At 54.6% G+C, this 20,433-nt stretch overlaps 3 protein-coding genes and 1 non-coding gene across 5 annotated transcripts; 2 read left to right on the top strand and 2 right to left on the bottom strand.

Annotated features, from left to right (window-relative positions):
• The first annotated feature begins 130 nt into the window (after nucleotides 1-130).
• On the top strand, nucleotides 131-13,030 carry USP5 (ubiquitin specific peptidase 5 (isopeptidase T)). 2 transcript variants are annotated; one of them, XM_008567678.1, is made up of 20 exons: nucleotides 131-294; nucleotides 3,126-3,251; nucleotides 3,474-3,540; nucleotides 3,733-3,866; nucleotides 4,021-4,166; nucleotides 4,426-4,610; nucleotides 5,035-5,129; nucleotides 5,845-6,038; nucleotides 6,776-6,847; nucleotides 7,158-7,245; nucleotides 7,371-7,496; nucleotides 7,964-8,117; nucleotides 8,447-8,621; nucleotides 9,205-9,293; nucleotides 9,870-10,061; nucleotides 10,512-10,655; nucleotides 10,730-10,875; nucleotides 11,096-11,249; nucleotides 11,677-11,761; nucleotides 12,378-13,030. In XM_008567678.1, the coding sequence occupies exons 1-20, from the start codon at nucleotides 184-186 to the stop codon at nucleotides 12,469-12,471; spliced, it is 2,577 nt and encodes an 858-aa protein (XP_008565900.1). In that variant the 5' UTR covers nucleotides 131-183; the 3' UTR covers nucleotides 12,472-13,030. The 2 variants fall into 2 exon arrangements, with proteins under 2 accessions (XP_008565900.1, XP_008565901.1); XM_008567679.1 differs by having other exon boundaries at nucleotides 136-294; nucleotides 9,870-9,992.
• Nucleotides 13,031-13,846: 816 nt separating this feature from the next.
• On the top strand, nucleotides 13,847-17,453 carry TPI1 (triosephosphate isomerase 1). Its single transcript, XM_008567675.1, has 7 exons — nucleotides 13,847-14,069; nucleotides 15,282-15,405; nucleotides 15,516-15,600; nucleotides 15,676-15,808; nucleotides 16,091-16,176; nucleotides 16,647-16,734; nucleotides 16,864-17,453. The coding sequence occupies exons 1-7, from the start codon at nucleotides 13,847-13,849 to the stop codon at nucleotides 16,980-16,982; spliced, it is 858 nt and encodes a 285-aa protein (XP_008565897.1). The 3' UTR covers nucleotides 16,983-17,453.
• TRNAI-GAU lies at nucleotides 16,341-16,414 on the bottom strand. The gene has a single exon. It is a non-coding gene; the product is annotated as a tRNA-Ile (tRNA).
• A 342-nt stretch (nucleotides 17,454-17,795) lies between the features above and the next one.
• SPSB2 (splA/ryanodine receptor domain and SOCS box containing 2) lies at nucleotides 17,796-19,902 on the bottom strand. Its single transcript, XM_008567674.1, has 2 exons — nucleotides 19,163-19,902; nucleotides 17,796-18,193 (listed from the first exon to the last, which is right to left on the bottom strand). Exons 1-2 carry the CDS (start codon nucleotides 19,824-19,826, stop codon nucleotides 18,066-18,068), a joined length of 792 nt encoding a protein of 263 aa, XP_008565896.1. The 5' UTR covers nucleotides 19,827-19,902; the 3' UTR covers nucleotides 17,796-18,065.
• Nucleotides 19,903-20,433: the final 531 nt, after the last annotated feature.

Genomic DNA, 20,433 nt, shown 5'->3' with positions numbered 1-20,433 from the left:
TTAGTCAAGAGTAGGGCAGGGGGCGGAGCACTAGCCGGCAGGCGCCGTCCAACCGCCGTTCTCGCGCGTCTTCCCCTCAGCGCATGCACCTAATGAGCAGTGCTCATTGGCCGGGGACAGCAGCGGGTGGGGGACTGGGAACGGTGGGAGCCGCTGTGTGTGGACGAGCTGCTGCCGGGTGTCATGGCGGAGCTGAGCGAGGAGGCGCTGCTGTCAGTATTACCCACGATCCGGGTCCCTAAGGCTGGAGACCGGGTCCACAAAGACGAGTGCGCCTTCTCCTTCGACACGCCGGTAAGCCCATTCCCCGCGCCCGCAGCGAGCACGACTTCCTTCCATCGCCTGGTCATTCTGCCGGGGCCTGCAAAGCTTGGGCAACCGCCCCCTGCGATGCACCCTGGGACTCGTAGTCTCCCAGGCTCCTCCCTGCCGTTACTTTTCATGAGCTGGGGCTGTAGTGTGACTACCGCCCCCGGAAGCCGCCGCGCTCGCCTATCCCGCTCCCTGTCTCGCGGAGCGTTGTGGGTATTGTAGTCGCTCACTGCCCTCAGTGCCGTTCTAAGCTAGGGGCGCAGTCCGACTTTGGGACTACATCCCCCAAGTGGACCCCTGCGAAAGCCTGAGAGTTGGCCTTGTCTGTCGCGCAGGGCTCTCCGGGTTTTGTAGTCTCGTGTGGGAGGTAAGTGGGCGACTCCCCACTGTTCTGAGCCGTGGTTGGGGCTGGGGTGGGTGGGATGGGACTGCAGTTCCTAGGCGGCCGATAGCCTGGAAGTTGGCTGCGAAGAAGGTCACTTCTGAGAAAGGCCGAGTTAGAGAGCCTCCACCCACGGTTAATATGGACAGGGGCGGGGAGGTGGGTCATTGGTGGTGGGGAGGGGAGGAAAGAGGAGGAAAGCTCTAGTCGTTTCTCCTTTGAAGTGAACTATGGGCATAGTCCCCTCTCTTTTCCTCGCCCATCACAGATAGCAGAGAGCACCCCTTTTAAAGTATTCCTAGAGAGATGGTTTCTTTCATGGAAGATGCTGAGTACCCTTTCTCGTTTCGCTCCCTTGACTAGTTAGACAAAGCCTCCACCTACACCATGCTTCACGTTTTGCAGGCTCCACCGGTACGTCCCTTCTTGAAGTTGTGCCTTCCTGTGTCACCCTTAAGTGGAGGCAAGCTTCTGAGGCCTGAACTGAGGGCAGCAGCTTAGTAGGGATCCACCCCCCTCACACCCCTCCCCTCAAGCGCTTGCTAGTCCCTGCCCAGGGTGTTCTGCCAGACCAGTTCACGTCCTGAAAACTGCAAGTCAGAGTGGAAAGGCTTCACTAATGCATCATCAGTGCTGAGTATAGCAGCATGGTCTGAGGCCCAGTTCAGGATCATCAGTGTTTTGTGGTTTGCTTGGTTTGCTAGGCTTAAGACAATGTGCTGCTTCTCTGAAGTCTGGCTTTGGCAGAGGTAAAAGTACTGCTCAGAGCAGAGCTCTCTGGTTCGCAATCCTCGGTGAAAGTAGCATCTTTTATTTCCAATAGTGGAGTGTAATCACTTCAGAGCTCCCACATTCCTCCAAGGAGGGAAAGGTTTTTCTTAATTACCTGCAGATGGTAGAGGTCAGTGAGCCCCTCTTTACACATATATGCACTCCTGTCTCTCCTTTTAGTAACTCCAAAAGGGGTTTTTGTAATATTCTGACACTTTTCCCTCTTTCCACCCAAGTCAGGAGATCTCCAGCGTGGCCTAGTTGCTTTGCTAACCAATTTCTGGTATATTTGATTATCTTCAAATTGGGTTCATGGTAAAAAGAGAGCTTAGTTGACCTCCCTGGTGAGAAATGCTCTATTTGTTCATGAACATTGCGATTTACACTATTCTAGGGAGCGGTACAGAGCAAACTAAGGGACCGAGAACCACCTTAGTGCCCTATTTTTAATATCACAGCAGAGAAATTTTCAAGGCCACTGAGGCTTTTATTCCAGGAAGAAGATGCCTGTTCTTGCTCAAAGCCTTGGATCTGAGGAAGACTGTTGTTGTATCCAATTTCCTTCTCCATCATTCTGTTTACAAAGGCACTGGCAGACTTGCTCAGCTTTGGGGGAAGCCCATCCTCCCTTCTCAGCTCTGGTCCAGGGACACTTGTCTTTCCCTGTTTTCTTCTTGGGTTATATGTATTCTAGCTATCCCAGCAAGTGTTGCTAGATTGTTCTAAGAAGGGGATGGCTTTGTGGTTGGAGGTTGATGGGACTTCATTGAGGATCTTACTTATTGGTCAGAGAAGAGGGGAAGGGGAGGGTGGTGGCTGGAGAATGCTGGATTTCATGTCCCTGTCAGACTGAGTCCAGGTTTAGCTGTGAGTCCCAAACAAGTCATTATACCCCTGGAGCAGCAGAAAAAGGAGAAGACTCATAGTGTGGACTAGGGTTCAGCTACCTAGTATAGTAGAGTGTGGTAATGGAAAGGTCTGGACTTGCTGGCAAGCTGAGGGGTTAGTTGTACTGTTGAGGTGCTGGAATTTCTGCTCCTCCAGTCTGGAAGGTTTTTCTGAATCATGGAGGTAAGGTTTATGTTAGGTGTCCCTGATCTGGATTCAATGTCTGACATAAAGGTCTTTCCTCCCCAAGGAAAGGACCTTTATTCCCTCTAAATGTAATCTCTGGGATGAGATGTTTACAGTGTTTGATCCCATTTACTTTCTGGGTCTCCCGGCCCCAGCAAAGAGGTGAATGGAGTCCTCTGTGATTGATTGGAAGGCTCCAAAGCCCAAAGAAGAAGCAAGTGGCACTTGGGAGAGTGTGGTGCTGACAACACCAAGTCAAGGGTTAGGATCCCCTTACAGGTCATCCTTTAAAAAAAAAAAAAAGAAGAAGAAGGAGCAAGTGGGAAGACAAATAGTGACCTTTTTGGTTGTTATCAAAGTCACAGGAGGAAATGGGGAAAATCTTAGCCATGTATCAGGTCCTAGAAGGCTAAATAACTTGCCAAGGGTCACACAGTGTTACTTTCTTCTAGAAACCGGCAGTTTCCAGAAGAACAGCCTGGTGGAAAGATGAGGCCAGGCTGGGTGGGGAAACCAGGTCTTTAGTCTCCCTTCCAGGATGGGCTTCACCCTCCCTGTGTTCCCCCCGCTGCCTCCTGTCCTGCAGGAGTCTGAGGGTGGCCTCTACATCTGCATGAACACGTTCCTGGGCTTCGGGAAACAGTATGTGGAGAGACATTTCAATAAGACAGGCCAGCGAGTCTACCTGCACCTCCGGCGGACCCGGCGCCCGGTAGGGATGGGCTGGGGCAAGGGTACCTGTTTGAGTCCATCTGTTCCATTCTGACCTCCTATTGGTCTCATTTTCTCTCTTTCATCTCCTTTTGTTTGTGTCATTAAAACTTGGCACAGATTTTTTTAACTTGGTTCTCTTCTGATGTTAACCACTCTGTCCTCCCCATTTGTCCCTTCCCTGGTACTCATTGCTGATCCTGCCCTTCCTGCTTCATTGCAGAAAGAGGAGGACGCGGCTACAGGCACTGGAGACCCGCCCCGTAAGAAGCCCACCCGGCTGGCTATCGGTGAGCACTGCTGAAGTTCTCTTCTTCTGAGCTGGTCTTTACTGCTTTCAGAGGTACTAGGAAAGTCCCAAAGAGTGGGCTTTATCAGTAGCCCTAGAGCTCTGGAGGAGGCAAAGTGAGGTGCTATATCAGAGGAAGGACATGGATCTTTGGTGATTGCTGTACTGTGTCTTTTCTTCCCTATCCCACCAGGTGTTGAAGGCGGGTTTGACCTTACCGAGGAGAAGTTTGAATACGATGAGGATGTGAAGATTGTCATTTTGCCAGATTACCTGGAGATTGCCCGGGATGGGTTGGGGGGACTGCCTGACATTGTCAGAGATCGGGTATGAACACTTTCCCCCCCACCAAAGATTCTAGGGCAACAGGGGCCAGAGTAGTGATGTCTTGGGCAACCACTGATAAGGCTGAAAACCAAGGGTGAGACAGACATGTGGGGCTGGGGGTTGGGTGCCCTCTCTGACCTTCTGCTTGCTCCAGGTGACCAGTGCAGTGGAGGCTCTACTGTCGGCCGACTCAGCGTCCCGCAAGCAGGAGGTGCAGGCCTGGGATGGGGAAGTACGGCAGGTGTCTAAGCATGCCTTCAACCTCAAGCAGTTGGACAACCCTGCTCGAATCCCTCCCTGGTGAGGCCTGGCCCCTCCACTTCGGCACCCAGCCCCCAGAGCAAGGGCAAAGAGGCCACCCTTCTGGGGGATCTGGTGGGAGAGAGGGTAGGGAGCAGGACAGGGAGGGAGACTTGGGGAGAGATGAACAAAACATGGGGACGTCCAGAGGAGAAGAGAAGAGACAGATCTCAGACTAGCAGGGGACCTGCAGAGCCCCGCCTCCTCTACCATGTACCCCTGGACCACATTCCAGCTAATTTTCTTCTCCCTGGGTTAGTGGCTGGAAGTGCTCCAAGTGTGACATGAGAGAGAACCTGTGGCTCAACCTGACAGATGGCTCCATCCTCTGCGGCCGACGCTACTTCGATGGCAGCGGGGGCAACAACCATGCCGTGGAACACTTCAGGGAGACAGGCTACCCACTAGCTGTCAAGCTGGGCACCATCACACCTGATGGAGCTGGTACTCCCTCCCCCTTCCTCCAGCCGCCCTCAAACTTGAATGTGTTTCAGTGGTTATTTATTTTATATGGAATGAGTAATAAATGATGAAAACATTGCAGATGAGACTAAAGTTCCCACCTGCCCATCCTAATCCCCTTCCTAGAGGTAACCATCACTATCTCTTTCGTGAGTGTCCTTCCAAACCTATCTTACTCTGGTACCTTATCCTGTAGGGGTAGAATCAGAATCACAATGAATCCTAACCCTCAGCCTGTTTCACCTGGTCTTCCCTGACAGCCAATCCTGGAGAGGCTTGTGACCTTGCTGATATTCAAGGGAGCTAAGAGTGTGAGCCTTACAGGCTCTCTTGTGCCACCAAGGGCCCTCTGGGCAGGGGGTGGGATTGGCGGACAGGTCTGACATGTTCCTGCCTCCTGCTCTAGACGTGTACTCATATGATGAGGATGACATGGTCCTGGACCCCAACCTGGCTGAACACCTGTCGCACTTTGGCATCGACATGCTGAAGATGCAGAAGGTGAGACCCCTTCAGCTTCAGATTCATCTAATTCCTGCCCCTAGTGAGGCCCTTTCTCCTTGACTGAGGCTGAAGTAGGGTTTTGGAGAAGCTACCACCATGAACCCAGTCTCTAAGATACGTGAGCTTTCTTTGAAAAACTTTCTAGAACCATTTATTCATTCAGTGACTACTTTGGGTACTCACTGTGTGCTAGTCACTGTGTGAATAAGACAGGTGTCCTTGCTTTCACAGCCTTATATTCTAGAAGGAAAGGCAGGCATTAATCCCACACACACATAAGTGAGTGATTACAGACTATGGTGGGTGCTGTTAAAGAGAGATTAGAGGCACTGCAGTAGTTAACAGCAGGGGGACGACCTGGCCTAGTCTTGGTGATCAGGGATGTTTCCCTGAGGAAGTGATACCTGAGCGAGGATCTGAGGGTGAGTGTAGAAGTAACTTCTGAATGGGGCAGACATTTCGGGGAGAGGGAGTCTCACTCATTTCATTCCCTCATTTAAGGGGGGGCCTGATAACTAACAGGCCTCCAGGACAATTACCTGTGGCTTTCCAAAATGTGGACTGGATGATATTCAGCATTTGTCCCACGTTTGAGTCCATAATTCCGCAAGTTCTAGGCTGCATGTGGGTATCATCCTAGACTCTGTGAGAGATCAGTGTAAGAAACAGGGCTGAGTCTCTCACTCAGTCTGAGGTGTCCCTTCCCTCACAGACAGACAAGACAATGACGGAATTGGAGATAGATATGAACCAGCGGATTGGTGAATGGGAGCTAATCCAGGAGTCGGGTGTGCCACTTAAGCCCCTGTTCGGGCCCGGCTACACAGGCATCCAGAACCTGGGTAACAGCTGCTACCTCAACTCTGTGGTCCAGGTGCTCTTCAGCATCCCTGACTTCCAGAGGAAGTGAGTGGTGCCCTCTCCCCACCACTGGCCCCTTGGCTCTGCACCCCTAACATCCACAGCTCTTTTCCTGGTCCCAGCCTTGAGCACACCCCTCCTTGGTCTCAGTCTTAGAATGGTTCCTGTTACACTGTGGCTGGTGTGCTATGAGGGGACTAGTGAAACGCTGCATGTCCATCACCCCAGCACGCACGCACCCCACTGGTAGAGCAGAACACCAGATCGCAGGGCTCTCCGTGGCTTCTGACGGACTCAAGCATTAGCAGGTGGTCTTTATTTTAGGCCAGTGACATCAGATAAGCACCTGACATGGACATGTAGCACTTGGAGAGAGGGGAGGGCTTGGGACACTGAGACAGAAGAAAGGCAAATTCTTAGCATAAATGAGTTACTGTCTATTTGAGACAATTAGAATGTTAAAGCTTAGGATATGTCAGCAAGTTCTCTTCAGTAGAACATGAGCTGTATTTATCCTAATCCCAGGCTACCTCCTCCTTTGCCCCAGCTCTGTCGTGAGTAGGAGGCGGGGACAGAACGTCTCTGAGCATACTGCATGCTGACATAGTTGAGAAGGGGAGAGTGGGCAGGTTGCTGGAGAGAAATGGACTCCAGAGTTCAACCACAGTGTCTTCCCCACTCTGGTTGCAGCCCGTTCACAGAGTTAGTAGCTAATTGCTCCCTTCCCTTTTCCTCGGAGTGCAGGCCAGAGCCCCTCTAATTATCCTTCCCTTCACTCTTAGGTATGTGGATAAGCTGGAGAAGATCTTCCAGAACACCCCGACAGACCCTACCCAGGACTTCAGCACCCAGGTGTACGTAGCCAGGTCCTATGTACGAAGGCTGTTGAGAGCCTCACAGCCTATACGCCTTCTTTCTCCTCCATGGCCACCTGGGGTGGGCAGCAGTTTAGCCCCTGGCCCATTATAAGCTTTCAGGTGACTGTCTTTCGGCCATTTTGTCTGTCTTGAGCTGGCTTCCTGTGGAACCTAAGGTTTACTGCATTTTAGAGAGTTGCCTAAGGAGGGCCATGAGCAGGGGGTTAGATTGAGAGGAAAAGATACAGATCAAAGTGAGCATCATTAGCTGCCCGAAGCTCACTGGTTTTCTTGGATGTTAATGCAGGGCCAAGCTGGGCCATGGCCTTCTCTCAGGAGAGTATTCCAAGCCAGCACTGGAGTCAGGCAATGGGGAGCAGGTGACAGAACTCAAGGTGAGTCTGGGACTCTGTCCCTTTCAGTCTCTGGGATTATGGGGAAACAGGTCTGGGAGATGTCTGAAGAAGGCCACCTGATGGCCTTTGAGCCCCGGCTGAGTCCCTGCCCTGACACTGCCTAGGAAGTTCAAGATGGCATTGCCCCTCGGATGTTCAAGGCCCTCATTGGCAAGGGCCACCCTGAGTTCTCTACCAACCGGCAGCAAGATGCCCAGGAGTTCTTCCTTCATCTCATCAACATGGTGGAGGTGAGGGCTGGGGGGACGGCAAAGGGGCCACTCTTTGCACTCCTTCGTCTGCCTCAGTTCACCCTCCTGCCTCCTGCCCATTCCACCCCCGTAGCCCAACAGTCTCCGTGCCCCGAGCCTTCCATGTGAGTAGTGTTTGCAACCAAGGAGAATAGTCAAGACAAGCAAGCGATGGCACTTACCCTTGATGGGCTTGCAGCCTAATTGAGAATATGCCCAAAGAGAATGATAGGAGAATACTCACTGCTTTTAAAGAAAAATACAAGCACATTCCAACACAGTCCCACTGCACTGTGATGGGGCCAGAGCTGGGGAGGGGTATGGTTAATTAGGAAAGGCTTCCACTCTCCCTTTGCACCCCTGTGCCTCTGGGTGGTGGTCTCCCTTCCTGACTCCCCAGTGAAACTTTTAGGCCCCATTCCATTCCTTTGCTGTGGAGACCTTCCTACCCTGCCTCTTTCCTATAGAGGAATTGCCGGAGCTCTGAAAATCCTAATGAGGTGTTCCGCTTCTTGGTGGAAGAAAAGATCAAGTGCTTGGCCACAGAGAAGGTGAAGTACACCCAGCGAGTTGACTACATCATGCAGCTTCCTGTGCCCATGGATGCAGCCCTCAACAAAGGTGGGTTGCTCTGTCATCAAGGCCTTGGCGCACTTGCAGGCTGCAGTCTATGAGGAATATAGACCTGATAGGAGCAGAGCCCACGCTGTGCCCTGTGCCATGAACCAGAGGTCCGAAGCGGGCCACCGGGGGTAGGTAGGGTTAAGCTCGCCCACTGCTTGTTGGCAGAGCTGTGTCGAGGCAGAGGCAAGATACGTGTGGACATGTGTCAGGTGGACTTTGGGACAGGAGAGGAACTGAACTAGGGAGGGACACGGCCAGCAGGATGAGACTAAGGAGGGATAGAGGCAGCACCCACTGAAGGATCCCCCAATCAATTCTCTCACCAGAGGAGCTTCTAGAGTATGAGGAGAAGAAGCGGCAAGCCGAGGAGGAGAAGGTACCGCTGCCAGAACTGGTTCGGGCCCACGTGCCCTTCAGCTCCTGCCTGGAGGCCTATGGGGCCCCTGAGCAGGTGGATGACTTCTGGAGCACGGCCCTCCAAGCCAAATCGGTAGCTGTCAAGTAAGTCCTTTTGGTCTGGGCCTAAGGCTGTGGGCCTATGGCGGGGTAATCCTACAAGCTATATCTGCCTCTTTCCTATTCTTCCATCCCTTTGTGGTTGGAATCTCAGGGTTGAATCGGTTGGGGCTGCTAATCTGGCCCTGAGGGAACCAAGAAGCCCTAGCATGAGTAGACATAGGCGATCCTGACATCGGTTACCTTGTCTTGCCTTGACCACTCCCTCCCTCTATCATGGCAGTGCACAGGCACTTAGTATTAGCTATGGGCAGAATATGTTTTTCCAGCAAATGGCCTTACTTTCTGCCTTAGCCATTGGCACCTGGCAGGGGTGTGAGATCTGAAAGAGTCCTTTGGTCTCAGGGGATTCAGCCACCTGGCCCTGTGCTGCTCCTGCCAGTACAACAGCCCTGCTTCTGGCCTCTGCTGCTCCTTGTCGGCTGAGGCCCTGATTCCTGCCCAGGGAAGGAAAAGAACGTGGAGCATCTTCTGGGCTGTCAGGACGTCTACCTGTGAGAGGCTGAATGCCAGGGTGGGACTTTCGGGAGAGGATTCTCTGGGTAGCGGGACATTCTCTCTTCCCTAGGACCACACGATTTGCCTCGTTCCCTGACTACCTGGTCATCCAGATCAAGAAGTTCACCTTTGGCTTAGACTGGGTGCCCAAGAAACTGGGTATGGTGGCTGGGATGAGGGAGGTTAAGCAGAAAATGCTAGAAAAAGTGTGTGAACTAGTATTTCTCAAATTTCCCTTTGAAAAGGGAAAAAATTACCTTAGATGTTTCAAAATGTGTCTAGTTTGAAAAGCCCTGACTAAAATTATTAAAAGACTTTGATTTCATAGTCATGGTTTACAACCAATTTTCATATCTGATAAGATGTTTTCATTTTGATAATGCAGTTCGCATGAGTGTTAGAGGTCTCTGACTGTAATTTGAGAACTGCTGATATACCTTCATTTTAAGGGTAGGGAAGTTGTGACCCCCAGAAGTGTAAGATCATTCTGTCTCATGAGTTGGGGGCCCATGCCTTGTCCATAGCTCATTTGTGGTAAATGTAGGACTCGAATCCGGGTCTCCTGACTCCCAGGCTCACTATTAACTTTTATCTCATTGGCATTGCTCTTAGCAGCTGCTTGTTACAAAGCAGTTTCAAGATATGGGGCAGGGGCTTGAGGTTCCCAAAGTGCTTTTTCAGTTGGGCCCCAGGGAGCTGCTGAGGTGACTCCTTTTCCTGCCATTCCAATTGCAGATGTGTCCATTGAGATGCCAGAGGAGCTAGACATCTCCCAGTTGAGGGGTACAGGGCTGCAGCCCGGAGAGGAGGAGCTGCCTGATATTGCCCCACCCCTGGTCACTCCGGATGAGCCCAAAGGTAGCCTTGGTTTCTATGGCAACGAAGACGAAGACTCCTTCTGCTCCCCTCACTTCTCCTCTCCAACATGTTAGTGACTCTTCTTCCTGCCTGTCTCTCTCTGTGCCTTGCCCGCCCTGACCCTGTCCTTTGTGTTTCTCCGCCCTCCCTTTCAAATTTCCTCTGCCCTCTTTTGATGGAGGTGGGGACCATCTGGAACACTCCCCCCCACATTCTCAGTGTGGGTGGCAGTAGCACTGGCTAACTGCCTCTCTACCTTTGTTACCTCCCTGGTTTGGGGGGGGGGGGGGGCGGGTATCATGCTCCAGAAACAAGGCCCATTGTATGAGAATGGGCAGGGACTCTGTACCCTTTAGGGTACCGGATCCACATTATGTTATGTGGTCATGTCAGACCATGGAAGAAAAGTGCATGGAACAGGTGACTGAGAGAAGGCTGGGGGGCTGGCCCGTGGGAGAGGAGAGGAGCAAATAGTGGCCCAAGTAGTCAGGTCACTGTACCCACAATTCTCCACCACAGCACCCATGTTGGATGAATCGGTCATCATCCAGCTGGTAGAAATGGGCTTCCCTATGGATGCCTGCCGCAAAGCTGTCTACTACACTGGCAACAGTGGGGCCGAGGCTGCCATGAACTGGGTCATGTCACACATGGATGATCCAGGTAGGTGGGGGGGTAGCAGGCTGGGGCAGGGCCTCCATCCTCCCCCAAACACTTCAACCCCTTCCCATCCACAGATTTTGCGAACCCCCTCATCCTGCCTGGCTCTAGTGGGCCCGGCTCCACAAGTGCAGCAGCTGACCCCCCTCCAGAGGACTGTGTGGCCACCATTGTCTCCATGGGCTTCTCCCGGGACCAGGCCCTGAAAGCTCTGCGGGCCACGGTATGGGCTGCCCCAGCTGAGGGCTTGGGGCCCATGGGAAGAAGGGGGTGGGAGTGAGGTTCCCTCCCTTGTGAGCAAGGCCAAGGACAACAGGTGTGGTATGTCTGAGGCCGGGGCACCACCTTTTGTGGCTGTGATGAAGGAGCCGAGGCTTGCTTTTGCTGCTGGTTTTCTTGCCCCAGATCTTGTTAGAAACAGTCACGCTTCCCTCCTCTCCAAGAACAATAGTTTAGAACGGGCTGTGGACTGGATCTTCAGCCACATTGACGACCTGGATGCCGAAGCTGCCATGGACATCTCAGAAGGCCGCTCGGCTGCTGACTCCATCTCTGAGTCTGTGCCCTTGGGACCTAAAGTCCGGGATGGTCCTGGAAGTAAGTGTCGCTGGGAAACAGGACAAGCCTGGTGAAATCTAGTCAATGGGTTACACCAGATCCCTCATTCCAAGGCAGCCCTGCTTTCCTCAGGGGTCAGAGGGGTCAGAAGCTTCTTTCTACGAACATGACTTCTGAGGACGGGATTCTAGGAGGCCAAGATAGCCTTTGACCCAGTACATGCCCCCTATTACCTGCAACTCATGTTGCGAGTTTGAGCTGTTAGATACCTGTGTGTCTTTGTTTTTCTTGTTTTTGTTTTTTGTGGCTTTTTGGTAGCTGGTCGGTAGGGGGATCTGAGCCCGTGACCTTGGTGTTACCAGCACCATGCTCTCCCAAGTGAGCTAACCCCCGATACCTATGTCTTGGGACTGTCACTCAAGGATTCCTCTCCTCTGTTCTCTGCCCTCTCTTTCCCCTTTCCTAGAGTATCAGCTCTTTGCCTTCATTAGTCACATGGGCACCTCTACCATGTGTGGTCACTATGTCTGCCACATCAAGAAGGAAGGCAGGTGAGGGGCCGGCCATGTGCATTCTGAATGGGGAAGTGGTGGTGGGGATGAGGAGGGGCAGCCTGGAAGTCCTTAGAATATTTCTGGGAGAAGGCAAAGGACTGCCTGGAGGGGACGTAAATACACCAGAGAGTGAGAAAATGCCTTACAGCAGGGATGGCAAACCACAGCCCAAGGGCTGAATCTGCCCACCTGCTTTTGTAAATAAAATTTTACTGGAACATAGTCACACTAATTTATGCATTGTCTGCGGCTGTTTTCACATTGCAGTAGGAAAGTTGAGTAGTTGTGTAAGAGATGGCCTGCAGAACCTAAAATATTTACTGTCTGGCACTTTCCAGAAGAAGTTTGCTGACCCCTGCCTCAGGATTGGTGGTGGTTGTGGGGGGGTTGTAAAGATACTGGAGGATCTGAAGACACCGAACAGGGAAAATGATGCTTATTGGCATACTGTGAAGCCCCCTTCAGACTGGTAGCAGCTGGACTGCAGATTTGGGGGTCTAGGCCCCAGAGTCACCTGGATCACCTCCACGGGCTCTGTGTGAGAGACTAAGTTGACGCAACCTGGAGTGCCCAATTTGCTCACCCTGCTCTGTCCCTTTCTCCACCTCCCCAGATGGGTGATCTACAACGACCAGAAAGTGTGTGCCTCTGAGAAGCCGCCCAAGGACCTGGGCTACATCTACTTCTACCAGAGAGTGACCAGCTAAGAGCCTTCCCTCACCCCTCTCCACTGAGGGCAGGGGACAGACCACCTGGCATGAGGGATAGGGGCTGAGGGATGGACTTTAGCCCCCCTGTTCTGTACCCTTTTTCTTTCTGTCCCCAGCAGCAGGGAAGAAGCTGGAGGCCACAGGAGAAGGCCAAGCAAAGTGGAGGGGCACTCTGTAGACTTTGGGGATAGAGCAGGAGGGGGCTGACCGTCTGTCTGTAAGGAGACTTTGTCGCTTCTGCCCCTTGAATCCACAGTGCTCTGCTTCTCTGTGTAATCCTGCCCGGCCCCCTGGTGTGTGTGTGTGGGGGGGGTCTTATTTGTGTGTGTGCGTGGGTGTAGCTTTGTGCATTCTCTTCCAGGGGAGAGAGCATCTGTGCCTCCCCTCCCCCCTTGTGTTTGCCCCTGTGTGGTTGGGCAAGGAGGGAGATGAGGGACATGGGGACCACCCCCCCTTGCCCTCCTGCCTCAGTCTTTTCCCCACCCTGTCTCTTCTCTTCCGTGTCCTTTGGAAAATGCCAAAATACATGATGCGAATAAAAGTACAATGGCTAAAATGTGTCCCTAGCTACTTTGGGAGAGACTTATCTTCCTTGTGTTAGCAAGAGGGTACCTGGCTCTGTCCCCTTGCCCCTCCTCAGCCACTCCACGGCCAGTTGTCTACTTTTCACTACTTCTAGAGCTCTTGGAAAACTGGGTGTGAGATGGAGAACTGAAGGGAGAGCACAAAGCAAAGGGAAAGGTGGGGGTGAAAAGCGCTTCCTTCCTTCCAGCAGCCACACAGGAGGGGCCCCAAGTGAGTATTTCCCAGGTGTCCCTGGCGGCTATCCGGCTTTCAGTCTGAGTCTCAGTCCCTGTAGTTCTTTCAGGCCTTGGCCAGCTGGAGCCGAGTGGGTGTTCCTGGGGGGCGTCGCTACAGACTTCTGAACCACTGTTATCTGCACAGTTCATGGCAAATGTGGACTGTACCTCCCGCCCTGAACCCTGTATTTGTCCAGCAACTGTAGGGCTAGACCTCGCCTGGGAAGGTGAAGGGTGCCTGCTCAGCAGTCAGGGATGTAGCTTCTCCCATGGAGGAAGGGGGTTCTCTCTCCCAGAGCTGGGGAGAGGTCCTCAGCGCTCTCTCAGCCCCCGTGAGCAATGCGGTCTAAGGCCAAGTTGCGGCCGGCTAGCTCCACCTAGAACCACAACGGGGGTCTGAAGTCGTGAAGTGAGGGTTCCCCGGAGCGCAGGGGCTCCCAGTTCTCGCCTCCCGACAGGCAGGCAATTGAGGCGGCAGCGACTGAGCCCCCGGGCGCCCCGAGAACGTTGCTACAAGAAAGGGGAACGTCAGGACGTTGCGACAGCGGCGGGAGGGGCGGGGCGGGGCTGAGATGGCGGAGGACGACGGGGCGGGGCTTCGCTTCTCCGCGCTCTATATAATCGGGCAGTGGCCGCGGCGGCGCCGTGAGCCTGACCTTCGTTGCCCGGCTCGCAGCACCATGGCGCCCTCCAGGAAGTTCTTCGTGGGGGGTAACTGGAAGATGAACGGACGGAAGACGTCTCTTGGGGAACTCATCAGCACTCTGAACGCTGCCAAGGTGCCGGCCGACACCGGTACGTGCTCGCCGGGCAGCGGCCGGGCTGGGGGGCGGGCGTGGCATCGGCCTCTCCGAGCTCCCTGCGGCCGGGTGTCCGCGTGGACATGGATGCCGGGCTGGGGGACGAGGGGCTCTGGGTGTCCGGGCATTGGCGCCGCACCGCAGTGGCCCCGTAGCCGCGGGACCGGAGGTGTGTGGAGGGGGAAAGTCGGGGCATTGAATGGTGCCCCCGGACTGTGCGGCGGGTAGGGACTTGTCGGGTCGCCGGAGGAAGATGGCCCCGGAGCGCGGACGGGGACGGCCCCAGCCCGGAGGCGGGGGCAGGAGCGGAGCCTGGGCCTCGCGGCGGGCGGGAGAAGCTGGCTACGGCCCCCGGGTGTGGGGGGGGAGGCTGAGCTCGCGCAGCGTTCCGCTACCTGCCCTCGCGGCCGCCAGCGCCGTGCGCAGCCGCACGTAGCCCCAGGACTCCTCCCCGCGCCCTGCGCGGCCGGCCGCGTTCGCCAGCCCAGCTGCCCTGGGCCCCTGAGCCACCCGCTCTGATCCCTTCCCTTCGGCAGCCTGGGCGACTCCTGCCTTCCACGGAGGGGACTGTGCAGGTGCCAAACAGGCTGAGTCGTCTGAGAATGAGGAGCGGTCTTACAGCTTTCACCAACGTGGAAATGGGAAAGCGCAAGGCCTCTATGACTAGTCAGCCCCCTGCCACCCACCGGTGAAGGGTGCTATCCTCCAGCCTTCCCCTCCCACCCACTTAAATCACGGAACCACTGCCTGATCAAGAGTCATCCCCTTCTTGTCTATTTCCCAACGACCCCAATACAAACCTCAGAAGTTAGCCCCTTCTCTTTTTGCTAAAAATCCTTGCTTTGCTGGGGGAGGTGGAGATGGGCTGTTTCAGAAAGGAGGCAGGGTTGGCCCCCAGATAATGCTGAGTCTGGGAGGTTCCCATGCCCAAAATAGCCCGAGGAAATTGGATCTACAGCTGTTAAAAGAGCAAAGGGCAGAGTGAGGGCCGTGGCCTTTCAGGGGCACCTGGCAGGCTCTAGGAGTTGAGAGCAGGCCCAGCCTGGGCTGGAAAGTGAACAGAGATCATCTTGCTGGGGTGAAAAAGGGGAGGAAAACAGAACCAAGAAAGAGTGAAGGCTAGGGGGCTCCAGAGCACCAGATAGGAAGATTGGAGAATGAAGGTTCCCTTTGATCTTATCCCCCTGTGCTACCGTCTCATCCTCAGAGGTGGTCTGTGCACCCCCCACTGCCTACATTGACTTCGCCCGCCAGAAGCTAGATTCCAAGATTGCTGTGGCTGCCCAGAACTGCTACAAAGTCACTAATGGGGCCTTTACTGGGGAAATCAGGTGAGATGGAGATAGAAAGGGGTGTGTGGGGACCCTTCTCTCTTTCCTCATTGAGGGGAAAGCTGTAGAGTGGGCTGTCTGCTGAACTGTAACGTTGTCTCTTCCTTTAGCCCTGGCATGATCAAAGACTGTGGAGCCACATGGGTAGTCCTGGGACACTCAGAGAGAAGGCATGTCTTTGGGGAATCAGATGAGGTTAGTAACCAGGACAGGGGGATAAGAGATGCCTTAGTCCAAGAGAGATGTCTCACCAAGTTTGTTCTTCAACAGCTGATTGGGCAGAAAGTGGCCCATGCCCTGGCAGAGGGACTTGGAGTAATCGCCTGCATTGGGGAGAAGCTAGATGAGAGAGAAGCTGGCATCACTGAGAAGGTTGTTTTTGAGCAAACCAAGGTCATCGCAGGTATCTGAAGAAAGGGACCTTGAGCGTAGCCAGAGACACAGAGGGTGGGGTCAGATGCTCTGCAGTGTGACCTGATCCCCATGGTGATCCAGGAAAGGAAAGGGGAGGATGAGAATCCTTGCATAGTCTCTATCACTTCTGCTCCTGCAGATGTAGATGCCACCTGGCAATCCTTCAACAGCCACCAGGGGCAATAGGCCACCATCATTCCTCATACCCTAGAGTGCTTGGCTGGATAGCTCCTTCCTGTTCACCCTTCACTCTGTGATCTCTGTCCTGCAGATAATGTGAAGGACTGGAACAAGGTCGTCCTGGCCTATGAGCCTGTGTGGGCCATTGGTACTGGCAAGACCGCAACACCTCAACAGGTAGCTGAGCCTAGGAGCCCTGCCCTCACCCTACCCTGCCTCAGTAGAACTGGAGGGCCACAGAACTTATCTGGGCCAACCCCCAAATAAATAAATGAGTAAAAAGTAAACCCCAAAATAAATAAATGAATAAATATAAATTTTTACAAAAATTTTTTGGCAGTTGGCCGGTACAGGGATTGAACCCTAGACCTTGGTGTTATCAGCACCATGCTCTAACCAACTGAGCTAACCAGCCAGCCCCATCAACCCCTCATTTTAAAGACAAGGAGCCCCCAAGCCCAGAGAGACAGAGTGACTTGTCCAAGGGCACTCATTCCAGGGCCTGGCTGGGATTGGAGCCATGGTACGCTGACTCAGATTCCAGAGCTCATGCCTGGATACCATACTGACTCTCTCCCCTGGTGCCAGTGATTTTTTCCTCTTTGAGAGGCAGAAAGGGTCTTACTTAGTCTGGCTTCTTGTTCTAGGCCCAGGAAGTACATGAGAAGCTCCGGGGATGGCTTAAGTCCAATGTTTCTGATGCAGTAGCTCAGAGCACTCGCATCATTTATGGAGGTGAGTGGGTTTGCTCCAGCCTGAGGTGGGGTGGGCTGAGAACCAGACTGAGCCCTCCTTAGACATGGAGGTAGGGATGGAGTGTACTCCCCCATCCCTGACCAAGCCCTCTTTCTGCTCCCTTCCCAGGTTCTGTGACTGGGGCCACCTGCAAAGAGCTGGCGAGCCAGCCTGATGTGGATGGCTTCCTGGTGGGTGGCGCTTCCCTCAAGCCCGAATTCGTGGACATCATCAATGCCAAACAATAAACCCCGTCCATCTCGCCTATGCTTCCTGCTAAGCCAGGGAATAGGAAGCCCAGAAGCCCAAGAACTGCCCCCCACCCCACCCTGCACATGCTTCTGATGTTGTCATCTGCCCCCTCTTGTGGCCTAATCCAAACTGTATCTTCCTTTACCGTTTACACCTTTCCCCTGTAATGGCTGGGACCAGGCCAATTCCTTCTCCACTTACTATAATGGTTGGAACTAAACATGTCTCCAAGGTGGCTTCTCCTTGGCTGAGAGGTAGAAGGGGTGGAAATTGCTCATGGGTCCGCTCAAGCCCCACTGAGGGCAGGAAAAAGAAACCATACTCCTCTCCCTTCTCACACCATGAGGCCAAGATCTCCCCCTCAGAGGCTGGCACTACCCTGTCCCGTGGTGCTGAGGCCTGTGTGTTGTGTGTGTTGTGTCTGTGAGCCATTCCACATGTAAGGGAAATAAACACCTGGCACTGAGCCTTGTGGTTTGTCCTCCTTCACTGTACTGCCCATATAATCTCTCTTTTTCCCTTTTTTTTTTTTTTTTTTTTTTTTTTTTTTTTTTTCCTTTTTTTTTTTTTTTTTCCTTTTTTTTTTTTTTTTTGTCCTTTTTTGAGCCCAGCCGCACCGCGCTCAGCCAGTGAGCCCTGTGAGCGAAACGGTCATCCCTATATAGGATCCGAACCCATGGCGGGAGGGCTGCTGCGCTCCCAGCGCCGCACTCTCCCGAGTGCGCCACGGGCTCGGCCCTTTTTTTCCTTTTTGAGGCAGCCATAGAACTTTATCCCTTGTGCAGGAAAACAAAACAAAACACCATGAATGGGTTTCTATAATGACACATCTCTTACACACGACTTTTACTTGGAAAAATGTCTTGCGTACCAGGCCTTGAATAGCAGCTCCCTCCCTTCCACCCCTCTGGGTGGCTCTGGGGCTGTTGTGCTCCCCAGGGCTTGGGTTGGGGTAGGGGCCCAGCCTCACCTCCCCCAGCCTCACTGGCTTCAAGTTCTTGTCTAGGCCAGCAGTGCCTCCCTGCCTCCCCCAGTGCGGGGTTGGTATCGAGGCCTAGCACAGTCTGTGCTATGACTGGTCACTGGTAGAGCAGGTAGCGCTTCATGGCAGGGGGCAAGGGCAGAGCAGATATCTGGCCAAGCCGCATGTCCCCCAGGGCGCGGCGCACACACAGGCGGCTCAGGTGTAGAAGGGAGTGTGGCTCCGCTGGGAGAGAGAAGGGGGGCAAGGTAAGTAGGGGTGCAGCCATCATCTAGACATCCTTGAACTGTAGGGTTCTGCCCAGGTGCCCTTCTACTTTCCTGTTCCATTCTGGCCCCACTTTGGCTGAGAGGAAGATTTAAGTCACCCAGAAGTTGGGCGGCACAGTTAAGATTTCACAAATCCCTAGTCAGAGCTGGGATTTGTGGAGCTCTAGCTAAGGCACTCGAAGCACCAGGCCAAGGTGGATCGGCAGTGGTGGAGCTGGCCAGGCTTTGATTCCAAAAGGCCTTGGAGCTGGGGCTGATGAGTGAAAGGAAAGATGGCCCTCGTCCACCACGCAGAGGCTCACCATGGGTGATAGGAGGACAGGCATTGCCTTCTGCTGAAGACTGCAACTGCAGAGAGCCAGCTCCAAGCCCTGGATCCAGTCAGTTCCCAAGGAGGCTCCTCCCCAAAGACCCACCCCAAAGCCCAACCTCCTTCACTGCTCTCCTTCCTGGTGCCCTCAGCCCAGGGGCTCCATCCTGGAGTCTGTCTGAGAAAGGAAGTAGGTATGTGTCACAGAGATTGTCAGAGCCCAGGGAGTCTGGTACACACCCCGGGTGCCTGATACTTTCAGTGCTCTTCCTTCTGGACCTGTACACCTAGCACAGCACCCATTTAACCTTTTGCACCTCTTGCTCTGAGGCTGGTATCTCCTGTAAAGCCCTAATTCCTGGAGTGCCTCCCTCCACTTACTAGCCAAGAGAACTTGAGCAAGTTGCTTTCCTAAGCCTCAGTTTTACCTCCATTGCTGTAGGATTAGATTAGATAACAGCTATTAAGACCCTTAGCTGTTCCCAGCACTGAACAGGGTAGGAGGCAAGTCAGATGAAGGCCCACCCTCTCTGCTCTTGACTGAAGTTGAGTCTCCTTCCCAAACCACTGCCACGAGTGACAGAATACTCTCACCACACCTGCCCCAGGCCTCACCTCTCCTTTCGCCCAGGTAGCGGATGCGGACCTGGCACTGGCCCCAGACAGCGCTTACTGCCGGATAGAGGGTCCTGTCCTTCAGTCCACGGAAGGCTGGCCCCAGGTAGGAGCCCCCAATAGCGTAGCCCAGAGTTCCCTCCTCCATGTCCAGAACCACCATCAGCCTCTCCGGCACCTCCAGCTGCTCACCCTGAGGTCCGGCTGGATATTGGGGGGCCCCGGGCCCCTTGCTCTGATGGTACAGCTTCCCCCGCCCAATGTCCCAGCCCCACGACTCGCTGTTGCTGCCCAGCAGCGCCGCATAGTGGTCGGCCTGCAGCGGGGCGAGGGCCGTGGCCACGCCCACCACGGCATGTGTGCCCCTCTGCCCAGGAGGCCAGCTGATCTCCCAGGCGTGCAGGCCCCTCGAGTAGCCCATCTTACCCCGGACCCCATCAGTGCTCTGGGCCACAGGACGCCGCTCAAAGCATAACCCCCCTTCCTTGACCTCGATGTTCTCTGAGCAGTCCTTGGGGTTCCAGCCGTGGCGCCGTTGGGCCCCCAGGTCAGGAGGGGGAGCAGAGAGCAGCTCTTCCAAGCCCTCGGGACAAGAGAGGTCTGGATACAGGGCCTGTGTGGTGGGGGTGCTGCTGCTGCCCCCTGCCAGGGCCGTCTGGCCCATGGGGGTGAGGAGCTGGATGACTCCCTGAGGATCTTGCTGGGGCGTCTCTGTTCTGAAAGTCGAGCTCCAGTTTGGGACTGACCTGGAGGGATGTGGGAGAGAAGGGGGTGTGAAGCGCTGAATCCTGGCGGGGATCCTTATCGAAGCACCCCATCCTTTCACCCATGTTTGCCGACTGGCCCGCTCTTGCCTCTTCGCCCCCGCAAAGCCCCCAAGCCCATCACCCTGCCCTCACCCCATCCGTCCCGGGTCGCCCGAGACTCGCGAGTTCGCCCCGCTGCGGGCCTCACCGCCGGCCGTCGCGCTCTTGGCTTCCCAGCCCGGGAGGCCACCGGACCTCAGGAGGAGCCCGGCCGAAACAAGCAGAAGCCGAGGCGCGCAGGACGCAGACCACAGGCCGCGTTCGCCGCCAGCACCTCCCCTAGGCCCGCCCACCCGAGGCCCTGCCTCGAGGAGGGCCTTGAGGGGCAGTTAACTCTCTCGCCGCTCCAGGAAGCGCCTTCCCCGAGGCCACGCCTCCTTGGGGGACCCCTCCCTTGCCATTAACCCTCTACTCGGGTGGCTGCCGCGGAGGGCACGCCCCGCCTCGGGACCCCGCCCCTCGCCG

Source organism: Galeopterus variegatus, unplaced genomic scaffold (assembly GCF_000696425.1).
Source record: "Galeopterus variegatus unplaced genomic scaffold, G_variegatus-3.0.2 Scaffold336, whole genome shotgun sequence".
Lineage (NCBI taxonomy): Eukaryota > Metazoa > Chordata > Mammalia > Dermoptera > Cynocephalidae > Galeopterus > Galeopterus variegatus.
This window is presented reverse-complemented; position numbering and strand designations above follow the sequence as displayed.

Bases quoted from the DNA above. Each gene is read 5' to 3' on its own strand.
- USP5 (XM_008567678.1), top strand. From the start codon at position 184: ATGGCGGAGCTGAGCGAGGAGGCGCTGCTGTCAGTATTACCCACGATC. The intron at 5,130-5,844 runs GTGAGACCCCTT...CTTCCCTCACAG, and splicing joins ACATGCTGAAGATGCAGAAG to ACAGACAAGACAATGACGGA. The intron at 8,622-9,204 runs GTAAGTCCTTTT...TCTCTTCCCTAG, and splicing joins GCCAAATCGGTAGCTGTCAA to GACCACACGATTTGCCTCGT.
- TPI1 (XM_008567675.1), top strand. From the start codon at position 13,847: ATGGCGGAGGACGACGGGGCGGGGCTTCGCTTCTCCGCGCTCTATATA. The intron at 16,177-16,646 runs GTAGCTGAGCCT...TTCTTGTTCTAG, and splicing joins AGACCGCAACACCTCAACAG to GCCCAGGAAGTACATGAGAA. The intron at 16,735-16,863 runs GTGAGTGGGTTT...CTCCCTTCCCAG, and splicing joins CACTCGCATCATTTATGGAG to GTTCTGTGACTGGGGCCACC.
- SPSB2 (XM_008567674.1), bottom strand. From the start codon at position 19,826: ATGGGCCAGACGGCCCTGGCAGGGGGCAGCAGCAGCACCCCCACCACA. The intron at 18,194-19,162 runs GTGAGGCCTGGG...TCTCTCTCCCAG, and splicing joins CTACCTGGGCGAAAGGAGAG to CGGAGCCACACTCCCTTCTA.